This window comes from Sabethes cyaneus, chromosome 2 (genome assembly GCF_943734655.1).
Source record: "Sabethes cyaneus chromosome 2, idSabCyanKW18_F2, whole genome shotgun sequence".
NCBI lineage: Eukaryota > Metazoa > Arthropoda > Insecta > Diptera > Culicidae > Sabethes > Sabethes cyaneus.
The window spans coordinates 142886434-142901386 of record NC_071354.1 but is presented as its reverse complement, the minus strand read 5'-3'; the positions used below and the strand labels follow the sequence as shown (position 1 = coordinate 142901386).

At 42.8% G+C, this 14953-nt stretch overlaps 1 protein-coding gene across 1 annotated transcript in view; it reads left to right on the top strand.

Moving 5' to 3' along the window:
* LOC128734947 (E3 ubiquitin-protein ligase listerin) overlaps positions 1-14082 on the top strand; it is a 31053-nt gene extending 16971 nt beyond the window's left edge. Inside the window, exons 7-13 of the mRNA XM_053829364.1 lie at positions 9913-10096; positions 10318-10501; positions 10561-10643; positions 10701-11165; positions 11223-11337; positions 13228-13631; positions 13696-14082. Coding sequence (XP_053685339.1) covers positions 9913-10096; positions 10318-10501; positions 10561-10643; positions 10701-11165; positions 11223-11337; positions 13228-13631; positions 13696-13923 — 1663 coding nt within the window. The 3' untranslated portion in view covers positions 13924-14082. The remainder of the gene's footprint in view (positions 1-9912; positions 10097-10317; positions 10502-10560; positions 10644-10700; positions 11166-11222; positions 11338-13227; positions 13632-13695) is intronic.
* The last annotated feature ends 871 nt before the right edge of the window (positions 14083-14953 follow it).

The following is a 14953-nucleotide window of genomic DNA, read 5'->3' as shown; positions in this document are numbered from 1 at the left end:
TCCTTTCTTGTGCGACATGGCCATTTCCGATGTGGTACGAGGCAGCTCCTGCACAAGTTTTTCTGCTTAACTACTTTCCATCTACCATCGATATCCAGTGCTTTAAATTGCTTACAGCTTGCGATCTCGTGATGTTCGTTTGCGCAGTAGATACAGGCCTTCTTTGCTCGTTCTGTTTGAGCCAGGTGTTGCTCTGCTGCTACGGTTTTCCTCTCCCGATGTTCATCGGAATGTACATACAGTTTCGGTTTTTCCTTGCCCGATCTTCCGGGCTTCGAACTTAGGGCGAGAGCGTCCATTGGAAGGGTAACATCCGAGGCCATTACCATGAGTTCAGACATAAAAGCGCTGAAGGCGGTCAGATTGACACTAGCGCATTTGTTTTTGTAGTACGACCACTGCATTTTAATTTGGGGTGGCAGTTTTTCCACCAACTCATGAAGCAGCGTGGGATTGCAGAGATGATCCGTAAGATTGGCGATAGACATGTGATCCACAACATTTTGTACCGCGAGACCGAAATTAATTTGCGACTGTAGGTTGTCAGTTTTCGGTGCAGGTGCCGCTCGCAACTTTTGGAGGAGAGAGTGTATCAGAATTTCCGGCCGGCCGTACAGCCGTTTCAGTGTATCAATTACGAATGGCACCGAGTCTGGCATTAGTAACCGGGTTCTAACAGCTTCTAACGCGTTACCCTTTAAACAGCGCTGTAGCCGCGCCAAGTTTTCCGAGTCAGTGTATCCACAAGCCACTGTTGAATTGTAAAACGAACTGTAAAATAGTGGCCAGTCCTGAGGGTCGCCCGAAAAGTTTGGCAGTTCTCGTGGCATCACTTGTCTCGCGGCTATCTGTTCGCTGGATGGTCCACTTCGCACAGATGCAGCGGACTGTTGCTGCTGCGGCTGTGATTGTGACTGTGTATAGAACGAACTTTGACCTGGCCATGCTTGGGTAGCCTGTAACCCAACTTGGTGTGAGGCGGTGATGTATGCAGATGGTACCAACTGGTTGGCAAACCTTGAAACACCACCACAATTGGCGAATATTCCATCTCCATGCGATGAAACTATGGGTACCGACTGTATCCCGCTGCTGGTCCCACCGACTCTCGCACTGGTTATATTATTATTAACCCACGTTGATTGACAACCGGAGTTAAACACTGGTCGAGATGCTTGCATTGTTACAAAGGGAACAGAATTCTGCAAACTTTGTGGATTCTCGTCTACTAAATCACCAGAATTAATAACGCCATACTGTGGAACAGCTATGCTATTGTATGCACTAGAACTATTTACTATTTGCACTGGACCATTCGTTACGCACTGTTGACTTAGCGTTGAGGAGACCGTTGAGAAAGTAGTATTGTAATTTGACATAGGTGGATACATATGGTTTATAGTACTGACTACTGGTGCACTTGTCCCTACTATGCTATCATGTAACATTGGGCCTCTACTAGACTGACACACGACTGCGATATCGACACATCCCGATGCCTGACTTATATTTATTGGAATATTATTTACAATCGGTTCTGGTAGGTGACAGCGACTGCGCGCGGGGTGTGATTCGACAATCGAAGGAGGGGCGCTACGGTTGATCCTGCCGGCATCCATCGGAACGCAGGAATTGATCCGGATAGAGGAATTACATCTAGTCAACGATGAACTTACCGGTGGTCTTCGGGGAATGTCAAGAGTAATTTCAGTGTGTGAAACGAAATCTCCACTCGATCTCACCGGAATTGCAGATTGCGGAACAGTCGCTGCAACGGGATGTTCCTTGTTTCTGGAACCCTCAACCGAGTTCGGGGTGGAAGCTGACATGGGAGCCGGTGGCTCGACGACGGCAACATGCGGCACGATTCGGTTTAATACACTAGAAGCTGGAGCTGTAGACTGTTGAGCTATTTCTGAAGCTGCGGACGTTTGCGGAATGCAACTGGATGACACTACTTTCACTCGATGTGCTGTGCCGACTTCCTGCTCGCTTAACCACGTCTTAACTTTTTCACGTTCAGCTCGACTACTCAGTCTTGATCTCGTTTCTGCGCCTTCCGAATCATCAGCCTCTATCAGCAGAAGTTCATATTTTTTCTTCATAAACTTCTCCTCCGTTTCGGCTAGCTTCTTCCTAGCGGCTGCTTGAGCAGCTTCTTCCTCCAAGATTCTCCTCTTTTCCATCTCCTTTTGTTCTTCTATCATCTTTAGGCTGAGATCTAACCTAGATGAGCGCTTGCTTGAAGCTGAGCGACCGAACGATACCCGAGACTGGGATGTTTCTGCATCACGACATTGATCACATTTCCAACTACGATTCTCCTCGGCGATGGAATCTGTCACTTGTGCGCACCCGTAGTGCATCCAGGTTTCGCACGTATCGCATCCGACTAGGTTATCCGCCGTGTCCGGACGATCGCACTTCGCGCAATGTTTCGCTACATCCATCTCGTCGATAGGAAATCCTTGAAGATTGTTCGGATAGGGAAGTGAATAAATCCAGATAGCAGTTTTTACACAGCTTCAAGGCTGAAATGTATTGTTGAGATAATTTACAATGGATTTTATGTGGTACAATTTTCGCTTACATTTCGTATTTTCTTCCGTTTTTTATCCGAAACGATTTCTTCTTCGTTAGCTATTTATTCAATTAACTTGCATGGAATTAGCTGTACTTTTAGCTTTAAGAACCGTACTGTTTGCCGTACTATTAGCTTTTATCTCTATAATTAGTTTAAGTATAAGTAAGGGTATAAGTATTCACTTAGTTTAGGATAAATTGCATGGTTTTCATAGTTACCTAAGCGATCAATAGTAATTGACTAACGCAAACACTTTAGTTCAAATCCAAATAGTTTATAATTCAATTTTATTTAAGTAAGTTTAGTTTAGTTTTAGATTTAAGGCTTTAGGTTTAAGACAAACGCGACTGGCTATTGACTCTACTTTTAGCACAATGGAATTATGCTCCATGTGACAGTTCGAGCCACGAGGTAATGCTGCCTGACATTTTTCCGTGTGACGTTTATGTACCGTCAGAATGACTGTTACGGGCGGTACCGAACTCACACTGAGCGAAACCGCCCAGCCGTTTCGTAACAAGAGACATTCCAGGATTTCATTGTCATTCGAACAGTATTCACCGTTCGAACTTCGAATGTTATTAACCTGATAATCTTTCGATTTTGACAGTATTTTATTAAGTCGACTTGCCTCGCCGAAACTGGAAACGTTGCTACAGAACCTGTGCCAGCTCGTGCGTGCTGAAGATCGTAGAGCCTTTGCATAGGCTTCCCGGGCCTGCTTGAAAGGCTCCACGCCATCCCTCAGACGTCTATTCCAGGCTCTCCTGCATCGTTTCGTTAGTTCCGCGAGATGAGAGTTCCACCACGGTGTTCCTCTAGTCGTTTTAATAGTTTTTAGCGGGCAAGCTACTTCAAAAGCTTCCGCAATAAAAGATGTTGTGACATCTACAGCCACATCCAAGTCGATCGATGACTCAATCGTCGGTTCGAATCCTTAAAATTTCGTCGCCAGTTCCTCAGAAAATCTCGGATTGCGAAATGTTTCAGCGTTCAAGGAGACACCCAAATGATCAAAATATATAAAGCAATGATCAGATATTGGTGTCTCATTTGAAACATGCCATTGTGCCAACTCATGACTGATCCTGTTAGAGCAGAGTGTTATATCTAACACTTCCTCTCTACCAGCTCGTATGAAAGTTGGACAATTGCCAATGTTGAGTATTCCAAGGTTGGTACTACTCAAATATTCCATCAAATTAGAGCCTCTCAGATTGATATCCGAGCTGCCCCAAATGATGTGATGGGCATTGGCATCACTGCCTACAATGAGCGGAAGCCCATTAGATTGGCAGTATCTCACCACATTTCTGAAATCGTCGCTGGGAGACGGTTCATCGTGTGGTAAGTATGCAGAACAGTAGACATAGCGCCTATGGACATCATCCTGGTAAACGCTGAATAATGCGTACCGTCGGTGCCTTGTGCACGTGTAGGCATAAAATAGACCCTACAGTGGTTCATAGCCTCTTATTCAGCAACTCCTATTCCTACCGCCTCGTGGTACCAGCCGGGATACGAGCAACTTTGGTGGAGATCGGGTAACCAACCCCGGTGGAAGCCAAGGTCGTATGCTGACAGGAAAGGAGGGCTCTTTCGAGCTTCGTTGGCCCTCCGGCGAAACAGGGGGTTGGCGTAGCAGGCTTTGCAAGCCGTCACCACGAAAAATATTAAAGCATGGAACGAAGAACAAATATATTCTTACTGGAACAATCGGAATAGACCCACGCGACGAAAAAGGACTATGGATTGGAAACTCGGGACGTGGAACTGCCGGTCTCTCAACTTCCAAGGGAGCACTCGAGTGCTCTCCGACGTATTGAAGAGCCGCAAGTTCGACGTCGTAGCGCTGCAGGAGGTGTGCTGGAAGAGCTCAACGGTACGTACGTTCAGAGATGGACATACCATCTACCAGAGCTGCGGCAACACACACGAGCTGGGTACAGCTTTCATAGTGATGGGCGAGATGCGGAAACGGGTGATTGGGTGGTGGCCAATCAATCCTCGAATGTGCAGGTTGAGAATCAAGGGCCGATTCTTCAACATAAGCATCATCAACGTGCACAGCCCTCACCTCAGAAGTACCGATGACGACAAGGATGAATTCTACGCGCAGTTGGAGAGTGAATACGACCGCTGCCCAAAACATGATATCAAGATCGTCATCGGGGATTTCAATGCTCAGGTCGGCCAGGAGGAGGAATACAAACCGGTGATTGGAAGGTTCAGTGCACACCAGCGAACCAATGAAATGGGCCTAAGACTTATCGACTTTGCCGCCTCCAAGAATATGGCCGTACGTAGTACCTTTTTCCAGCACAGAATCCACCATAAGTACACCTGGAGGTCACCAAATCAGACAGAATCACAGATCGACCACGTTTTGATCGACAGTCGGCACTTCTCAGACATTATCGACGTCAGATCCTATCGAAGCGCTAACATTGACTCGGACCACTACCTAGTGATGGTTAAGATGCGCCCAAGACTCTCCGTTGTGAACAACATTCGGTACCGACGCCAGCCTCGGTTAGATCTCGCGCGGCTGAAGCAGCCAGACGTCGCCGCAAACTACGCGCATTCACTCGAAGCTGCACTGCCGGAAGAGGACGAGCTGGACGAAGCCCCTCTCGAGGACTGTTGGAACACTATCAAAACAGCCATCAGCAGTGTAGCGGAGAGCTCCATCGGACATGTGGCCCGGAATCAGCGGAACGATTGGTTTGACGATGAATGTAGGAGGGTGATGGATGAGGAGAACGCTGCGCGGGCGGCCAAGATGCGCAGTGCCACACGTCAGAACGTGGAAAGACACAAATAGAAGAAGATGCAGCGAAACCAAATCTTTCGGGAGAAAAAGCGCAACCTGGAAGAGCAGGAATATGCGGAGTTGGAGCGGCTGCATCGTTCTCAGGAAACGCGGAAGTTCTACCAGAAACTGAACGGATCCCGCAAAGGCTTTGTGCCGCGAGCCGAAATGTGTCGGGATAAGACTGGCAGTATTCTGACGGACGATCGTGAGGTGACGGATAGGTGGAAGCAGCACTTCGACGAACACCTGAATGGCGCCCAGGCGGAAAACCATGGCGGCGGGGAAAGCGATTTCGACGGTGCAGCAAACGGGGAAGAGGTGCCAGCCCCAACGATAGGCGAAGTTAAGGAGGCCATCATGCAGCTAAAGAACAACAAGTCAGCTGGAAAAGATGGCATCGGAGCGGAGCTTATTAAAATGGGACCAGAAAAGCTGGCCGTTTGTCTACACCGACTAATTGTTAGAATTTGGGATACGGAACAGCTACCGGAGGAGTGGAAAGATGGGGTTATCTGCCCGATCTACAAAAAGGGCGACAAGTTGGACTGTGAGAACTATCGAGCGATCACCGTTCTCAATGCCGCTTATAAAGTGCTGTCCCAAATCATTTTCCGCCGTCTATCACCAATTGCGAATAGATTTGTGGGAACTTATCAAGTCGGCTTCGTCGAAGGTCGGTCTACAACGGATCAAATATTTACACTGCGGCAAATCCTCCAAAAGGGCCGTGAATACAGAGTTCCCACGCATCATTTATTCGTTGACTTCAAAGCCGCATATGATACCATCGACCGGAAAGAGCTATGGAAAATCATGGACGAGAACAGCCTCCCCAGGAAGCTCATCAAACTGATTAAATCTACGATGGATGGTACGCAGTGCTGTGTTCGGATTTCGGGTGGATTGTCAAGTTCATTCGAATCACACAGAGGGCTTCGTCAAGGTGATGGTCTTTCATGCCTGCTGTTCAACATAGCGCTACAAGGTGTTATGAACCGAGCGGATATCAACACGCGGGGCACGATATTCAACAAATCTAGTCAATTCGTCTGCTTTGCCGATGACATGGATATTATCGGCAGAACATCTGTGGCGGTGGCTGAACAGTACACCAGACTAAAGCGCGAAGCAGAAAAGATTGGGTTAAAGGTAAATACGTCTAAAACAAAGTACATGCTGGCCAGCGGAACCGAGGCCGAACGACACCGCTTGGGCAGTAGTATATTGATCGACGGCGATGAGTTTGAGGTAGTCGATGAATTTGTCTACCTTGGCTCACTGGTAACGGCGGACAATGATACCAGCCGTGAGATTCGGAGGCGTATTATCAGCGGAAGTCGTGCTTACTATGGGCTCCACAAGCAATTGCGGTCGAGCAGACTAAGTCCCCGTACAAAGTGCACCCTGTACAAGACGCTTATTAGACCGGTTGTTCTCTACGGGCATGAAACATGGACAATGCTCGAGGAGGACCTGCGAGTGCTCGGAGTTTTCGAACGAAGAGTGCTAAGAACGATCTTCGGCGGCGTACAGGAGAACGGAGTATGGAGGCGGAGGATGAACCATGAACTCGCACAGCTCTATGGCGAACCCAGTATCCAGAAGGTGGCTAAAGCTGGACGGATGCGATGGGCAGGGCATGTTGCAAGAATGCCGGACAACTGCTCTGCAAAGATGGTGTTCGCCTCAAATCCGGTAGGAACAAGACGACCAGGAGCGCAGCGAGTAAGATGGTTAGACCAGGTGGAGCGAGATCTGGAGGAGAGTACTCGGTGTCCGAGGAATTGGAGAGCGGTAGCCCTCAACCGAGTTACATGGAGAAATTTTGTTCAACAGGCTTTGTCTTAGGACGGCAAGCCACCTAATTATAATTAAATTATTATTATGGACATCATCCACGACGAGTTCTACTGTGACTGCACAAATATCTCGAGTAGTCAACTCAGAGATAAGGCATGCACTAATTGACCTATGCAACAATATCCATGCCCTGGGCATCAAACGAGGATTTGTCATACCAGTTTTGCTGAAAACAGCAATGTTCTGGTTTCCAATATCCGTCGAATGAAAGTACCCCTCGCGAAAATATGGCTCCTGAACCAATGCGATGGTGACAGAGCCATTAAAAAGTTTTTCGCATAAATACAAATTTGCAGATTTATTAGTGCGACTCTAACTATTTGACTAGCGGAGTATATGCACAAACAATCTCCAACACAGATCAGACAGCAAATTGTAAGCGAAGCCAATTAAGTTGGCTAGAACGCACTTGGCGTAAAACCCATAAGGGAAATCGGGCAGGACTACTATGCTGTTCCCACGAAACGCATGGGACAGCAAAGATCGACCGTACCAGAGCCCCGCAAGGCACAGTAGGGGCAAGATGCCCAAAGCACTCCGTTCGCGACTGGCATGTTTTCACCCCTCCAGCCATTCAGTCATCGGCACGGAGATAGACCTTGACTTAGGGGCACCTGATTTGCCGACTCCCGGCAGGATCAGGTGCCGTGGCTCAATTTTTGCCCAAACGTACAATTCGGCACCAACCGCCAAAGGGCGTAAGTGCAGATTGTGTAAAACAGACCGATTAAGAGTCTCTTTCTCTGTGCTAAGCCTGCTGAGAAAATAACTCTCTCCCGGTGTGCTCACACCCCGCAGCCGCGCCCTCCGAAAATCCTGCGCCGAACTGCATGATTAGGTAGCCGGAAACCACACGGCGAGTGTTCCACCTTCTCTGTCTGCATACGACAACCAAAGTTGCGTACCACCAGGTGCGCAACTTTGGCTACCGTACCCCAGCCGGCACCTCGTGGAGGTAGAGATAGGAGTTAGAAAACAGAGGTGACATATTTGCACATGTTCACTCATTTGCCAAACGACAATTCAGAACATTATTTCCAAAAAAAGACGAGACGCATACAAAAAACCACTCACAACACTTACACCAATAACACCAGAACTTAAGAGAGTGGCAGTAGAATACGACGGAAACATTACACGCCCTCTCCGTCGATGGCCAACTGCAAGTGACGTGGGATAATTCTGGTCGTTTCGTTATCGCGAGCAGCATATTTTCTGCCAATTCCAAATCTTCGGCAGCCAGATATTCCATCACAGCAGCGAAACGAGTGCTCCAGCTCCAACACACGTTCAGCATACTTTCCTTTCCTCAGCAACCGATGAATACGACCGATCGGGAACTGCAGACGTGCACGACTGCGTCACCGCTCGTATTGCCGTTGATGGTACATCTCAATAAGGAATTTTCAAGTCAATTAGCAATCAACGAGAAAGGGTTGTATTCCATTTAACTCTCTTGTAACTTTGTTATAGTAGAATTAAATGGAACTTTCCATTAACTTTCTCGGTGATTCCTGAATTGTACCAAGACTTGTTCGATAATAATTGGAAATTATTCCAACCAATCACAAATCGACAATTTCTAGTACGACCGCGTTAGAGTTATTTTCAATTTTTCAATGACGCGCATTGAAAATCAATAGTTTTCTATATTTTCAATATTTTCCAAATCGATTTTCCGATCAATTGGTGTAAATATCTTGGAAATCAATTGAAAATTGACTGACTGAATCATAAGCCGAAGCGTGAAAACGCATTTCTACTTTGATGACGTCATTTTTAACAACCAATCACGAAGCGAGAATTCTGGTAAAACATACGTTCATTATTTTTCAACTTTTCAATAGTTCAACATCAAGAATCCATACTTTTCTTCATTTGGGTCAATTTTTAGAAGATTTTCTGATCGATTGGTGTAAGAATACTGCAAATCGATCGGAAAACCGCTGAGCTATTAGTGCTCAAAACCTATCAATTTTCGTGACGCTCGCATTTTTCGATTTTTTGGAATGACACCCTATCTCAAAACTTTGCCGTAAGACGTAGTCTTACGTCAAAACTTCGCTCTCTCTCCCTTCTCAGATCCCGGTTTTACATTATTCGCAAAATCCCATTAGGCTTTTTCAGGTTTTCCTTAATTTACCGTGCAAGCACCATATTCAAAACAGTACCTAATTCTGAACAGTTGCTAATTTTTCGTAAATATTGACAAAATTCTAGCTATTTAAACAAATTAATCACTACATCTGATGAATTTATATTACTAAAATGGTTTAAATAGCTAGAGTTTTGTCAATATTTAAGATAAATTTGCAGCTGTTCAGAATTAGGCACTGTTTTGAATATGGTGCTTGCACGGTAATTAATTTTTTAGATTTCAGACTCTTGCAATAGAATTAATTCACCAATAGAATTTTTTCGCTAAATTTTTAACTTTTTAGTTAAAAGTAGAGTGAAGTGAAGCTGAGTAAAATATCCTTCTTCATTATTTTTATTGTCAAAACAAATTGTAATGTTAAGAGATAGATTTTGTAATTTCACTGTTTCTCTGAAGTCAGATTTTCATATTTTTGTTGGCTACTTATCCAGCCGAATGCCTAAAAACTACTTACTTTTATACTTCACTAGTTGTCATAATTTTTTTTTTCTGCAGTGATCTTGCTCAAGTGGAACCGAGCAAAATATTTTTAGATATCGAATTCGCCAATGTATTGAGAGATGTGGTCCAACATTTTCCAACGGAGTTTGACCTGAACAAATGGGATTTCTTACGGATTGCACTTAGTTCGTGGACGCTAACTGTTTCAAAAAATCATCATATCTTCAGAAAGAACAATGTATGTATACATACATGGGACGTCGCAAGAAATGGTGGTCTGGTAGTACATAGTTGTGTGTCCTTTTTCTGGTGTTATTTTTTAAAAGGAGTCATAAACTATTTTGTATTTTTATTCTCGGTAATGTGGAATTATACCGCTGTTGCTTGTGACGGTCCATGTTCGTTTTTATGGGTGTATATTAATTTTTATTTTGATATTAAACATACTGTTTCTTCCAGATATCAGCATTTATAGCAGCTATATACAGATTATTTACAACAGTGTCAAAATTTTTTAGCGAAGAAAAGAGCAAGAGTTCAACCGCTTTGCTTACAGGTGTTATAGAAGAGTGGGACAATGTATTTGCCAAGGACGTTAATTTGGTTTTATTGAAAACATTTATTAACATTGTGAAAAATATGGGTAAAAAATTTCGTTTTTTTTTCTCAACATTATTTATATTATTGCTTTGACTGTTGCAGACCAATCGAAAATTTATGATGAATATTTTATTGATGTTATCAGCAACAACATCGATTCGATTGATTTGCGGTATGTTCTACAGGTTTGTCTATTATACGCATTTTGTTCGATTTCCTGGTTATAACAGTTATTTATGCAGGCCAATAAAGTTGACTCGAAAACATCTCTGGAAGATTTGATATCGTTTGCGTTGAAAAATCTCAGCCACTGGAACGGAGGAGTACGTATATCTTCTGTGGCAATTATAAAAAAGCTAATACCCGGTTTGATTGAGCGCGATTCGGAACAACTACAGCGACGATACGATTCTAATGAACAGTCGCAAAAGAGTTGTAATCAAGCCGATGACGATACATGGCATTTTTTGCATCGATTCAAAACAACGCTCGACGAGTATCAGTCAACGTTAATGGGGCTGGTTGCAGACTTTAATCTTCGAATCACTGAAACAGATGAGGACAGCTCTGTAGTACAGCAACTCGGAAAGAATCAAACATGGGCATATCTATTGATGTGGGATTGCTTATTGGGAATCTGTGCCAAATCACCATCAGAGTTGCGATCGATTTACGCCTCGTGGATTACTAGGTATCACTATGAACAGGTAACATTAGGTTAAGAATGATGTTTAGTTCAAAAGTTATTTTGATACATATTTTAGGTATTACTTTCAATGCTATTCAAGTTAATGCCGGCTGAAATTTTGAAAAATCCAGATTCTGGAGCGGTATACGGGCAAACAATGTTTGCTACATTAGAATGGAATCAAATTAAAAGTAAGTAGAAAGACACTTTAGTTCATATAAGAGTGGATAAATATATTTCTGCCTCACAAAACCGTATATTTGATAAATTACGGCTATAATTGCAATAATAAACAACGACAAAAATGCTCTATATCATGGACTGAAAGGAATATGTTCAACATGTGGTCAATTGAAACAAAGTATTCAATCTGTTTTTTCTGCAAACCAAGCGTGATATACTAATTTCACATTTAGTATATACAGGTTATATCTGCTTTAACAAATGGTATTCGTAAGAGTATCACTTATTTTCAATTTAATTTACAGATTATGTGTCATTATAATCATGTTTTCGTATTGATTGTAATTTCCTCATTTGTGACATTTAGGTCTCAATTATCAGCTGTGGTGTTATCCAAGTCCTGTAGTTTTGATAATGCGAATGCTATACAAATTTCAACTATTTGCACGGCTACGTCTTCTGCTTCTTGGTCGACCACAAACTCTTCTTCGACGTCCTCCTCTTCGTCTATTTCCCGAAATTTGGAAGGATCTTCGAAAATACTAGACGCAGCCGATAACCGCTTCACAACATCTTCAGGTCGCTCAAACGTAACTCCACTGCTCTGCATTATTCGCCACATCCATAAGGCAATCTTGTCGGACAGTTCACAGTAAAATGAATCCAGAATATTGTCACCATCCCGCTGAGGGACCTTGAAACCGAGCAAATCGCAGAATTTATGAAGAATTAGTTCGGATGCCACAGCAAGATCATTTTCTAATTGTGGTTTGTTTTCATCAAGGAAATAGGATCTAGTTTTTCGGTAAACTTTTTCCATTACATCGCGGAGATAGGACAATTCTAGTCGAACGATGCGATGCTTCAAATGTCGAGCTTGTCGTTCTCGGTGACGAAGCCAAAGCTTTTCATCGCGTCGCTGCTGGCGAGCATATAGGCGCGATTCTGCCAAAGTTAGATAGTCTCGGGCATTTAGACGTTCGTTCATTCTTTCTATTTGCTGCTTTTTTAAATGTTTGCCGTATTGGTCGATAATTTCACGTACGTATGCAGCTTTTGGTTGAGCTAGTGCCTTCACATGATTGGTTGCGGCAGGAATAGTTTTCTTAACGATGCGCGCATACTTGAGCGGGGGCTAAGGAAAAAGATTAGATAGCATACGAAAAACATTGGCATTACAGTACAATTTTTCATACCTTTGCTCGTGGTATTGCTAATAATCGAATGTGCTCGCTAGGTTTGAGTATTTCTCGATCTATGATTATACATTCATTATGATGGCAACCTTTAAATTTTGCTGGTTTTGCATAAATAATCTTCGTAATAGTCGGAGGTTCAGTTTTTGAATGGAATTTTGCAGCAGCATTATTTTTCGCGTTTCTTCGTTTTAGCTCCTTGATCCCGCGTTTTATTTCATTTTTTAACGATGTAGGTTCTTCCGGAAATAAATCGGGATAAAGAAGTACTTCGGTAGATTTATCGAATAAAAGAGTTTCACAAGAATTTTGACTTTGGCTCTCCATTGCTTCCGATTCTAGAAAAATGCACAGATAGCTATGATTGCTGGCAGTTATTGGGGATAGAGCTACGGTAGAATATAAATGTTTTCTAGCACTTTTAATTATGATTCTGTACGTTGTCTATTCTATTTAGAATATTTTAATATTTTTACCATTTTTTACATTTTACAAAAACCAGAGAAAGAAGAAAAGGAAAAGAGATGAAAAAAAAACTAATTATGGCACTGTGTTGAGTTGCAGTTGCTCACTATCTAGGCTCTACGAATAATCAGCGACTATTTAAAAAAAAACTTTCATGTCAACCTTTTTGTTTGTTTGACAATATGTTTAGCATGCAATCATTGCATTACTATTGATTCCCGTAATCTTCCTTTGCAGATCCGAGCTTGAAACCGGAACGTTTTGCTTGTCATCTGTATACGCAATCGTTACGCTTCTTACCAGCCGTGGTTCGACGCTGGTGGAATGGCCTAAACCACCGCCATGCGACGGTGGTGGGGAAGGTCACTAGTAACTGTGTATCGAATTTACTTTGTCAGGACGAGTTTCAAGCATTGATGGAGAAAAAGGACCGACAAGACAACATGCAGATTAAAGTCCATGCAGCAGCTCGTCAGGTAATGGCTGTCTACTCGATCGATGAGGCAAAAGTAGAACTGCACATAACTTTACCGAGTAATTTTCCGCTGGGTGCGGTCAATGTTGAAGGTGGAAGGCAGATTGGCGGTCGTTTGCAGTCACGACAGGTGGTGATGCAGTTATCTATATTTTTAACGCATCAGGTAAGATGCAGCATCAGTAAAAACAAAAAATCCTCTAAAGCGCAAATATAAATTTTATTTACAGAATGGTTCCATATGGGATGGATTGTCACTATGGAAGCGAAATTTGGACAGGAAATTTGAAGGCGTAGAGGAGTGTTATGTGTGCTATAGTGTAATTCACCAGGATACCTGCCAACTACCGAAATTATCGTGTAAGACGTGCAAGAAAAAGTTTCACGGCCCTTGTCTGTATAGATGGTTTAGTACGAGTAACAAATCGACGTGTCCAATATGTAGGAATATTTTCTAGAACATGTACTATCCCTTTCTAGTAGTTACTTTTTCTCTTTGCGCATATACCTATATTTAAAGTACGTGGCAACGGTTTTATATAGCTTCATTAGGTTGATCTTATATATTACCAAATCTAGCCGGCGTTGAAACATACTAATAAGTTTCGATAGAAATAAAGCGTATTAGATTAAAATAAAACGTTGATTTTATAAACTACGACTGTTTTCTACAGCCGCAACCCATTTTACATAACGATATTTACGGTCAAATCAATATATACAACCAAATCAAATGAGCATACATACATTTTCCCACGGTTGGCTGCAGCCAAATGGTATACCACGTGTCAGACAGCTTTAAAATACCAAAAGGAAGTATTTTGAGTGAGAAAGAAAAGGAAATGGTTGAAGCCTATAAAAAGAGAACTGCATCAATTCGAGAAATCGAACGGAGGCCCATTAGATGTGATAAACTGGTAACAACGATCAAATGAAAGGTAAAGTATTGTTAAATTGGCTACAAATTCCACCATTTTACTATCATAGATCAAAAATACACTGAATCTTCCAGTTTGTAAAAAAACAGTTCGTAAGCTCTTATACACCAAGCCACTAAGCTAAGAATATTAACCGATCTGAAATGTACAAAGCTGTTAAATCTAACTTTCATACACAAACGAAGTGTTTACGATTCGCTAGGTTTAACAGGACATGCTAGTGAGACACGTGAAAAACTTTGTGATTTTGAAGTTTTGTTTTTATCGCAATTATATTTTATTTAGTATTTAATTATTTTGACGCTAGATTTTATCTAGTAGATTATCCTTTCTGATGAAAAACGTTCAATTTACATGGTTCAGATCGGTTTACGATTTACGGTGAAGTCGCCTCTTCACGTTGGAAAAATCTATAATGTTTGCCTTCGTTAAGAAATTACGCTTCTTTGTACAGGCTCCAAACTATTTGAAAATTTGAAAAATTAATTGGTGGGTGCTACTGCTAGAGACTAAAGCGCACATGTCAATGAATGAACATTGATTTTTCCAG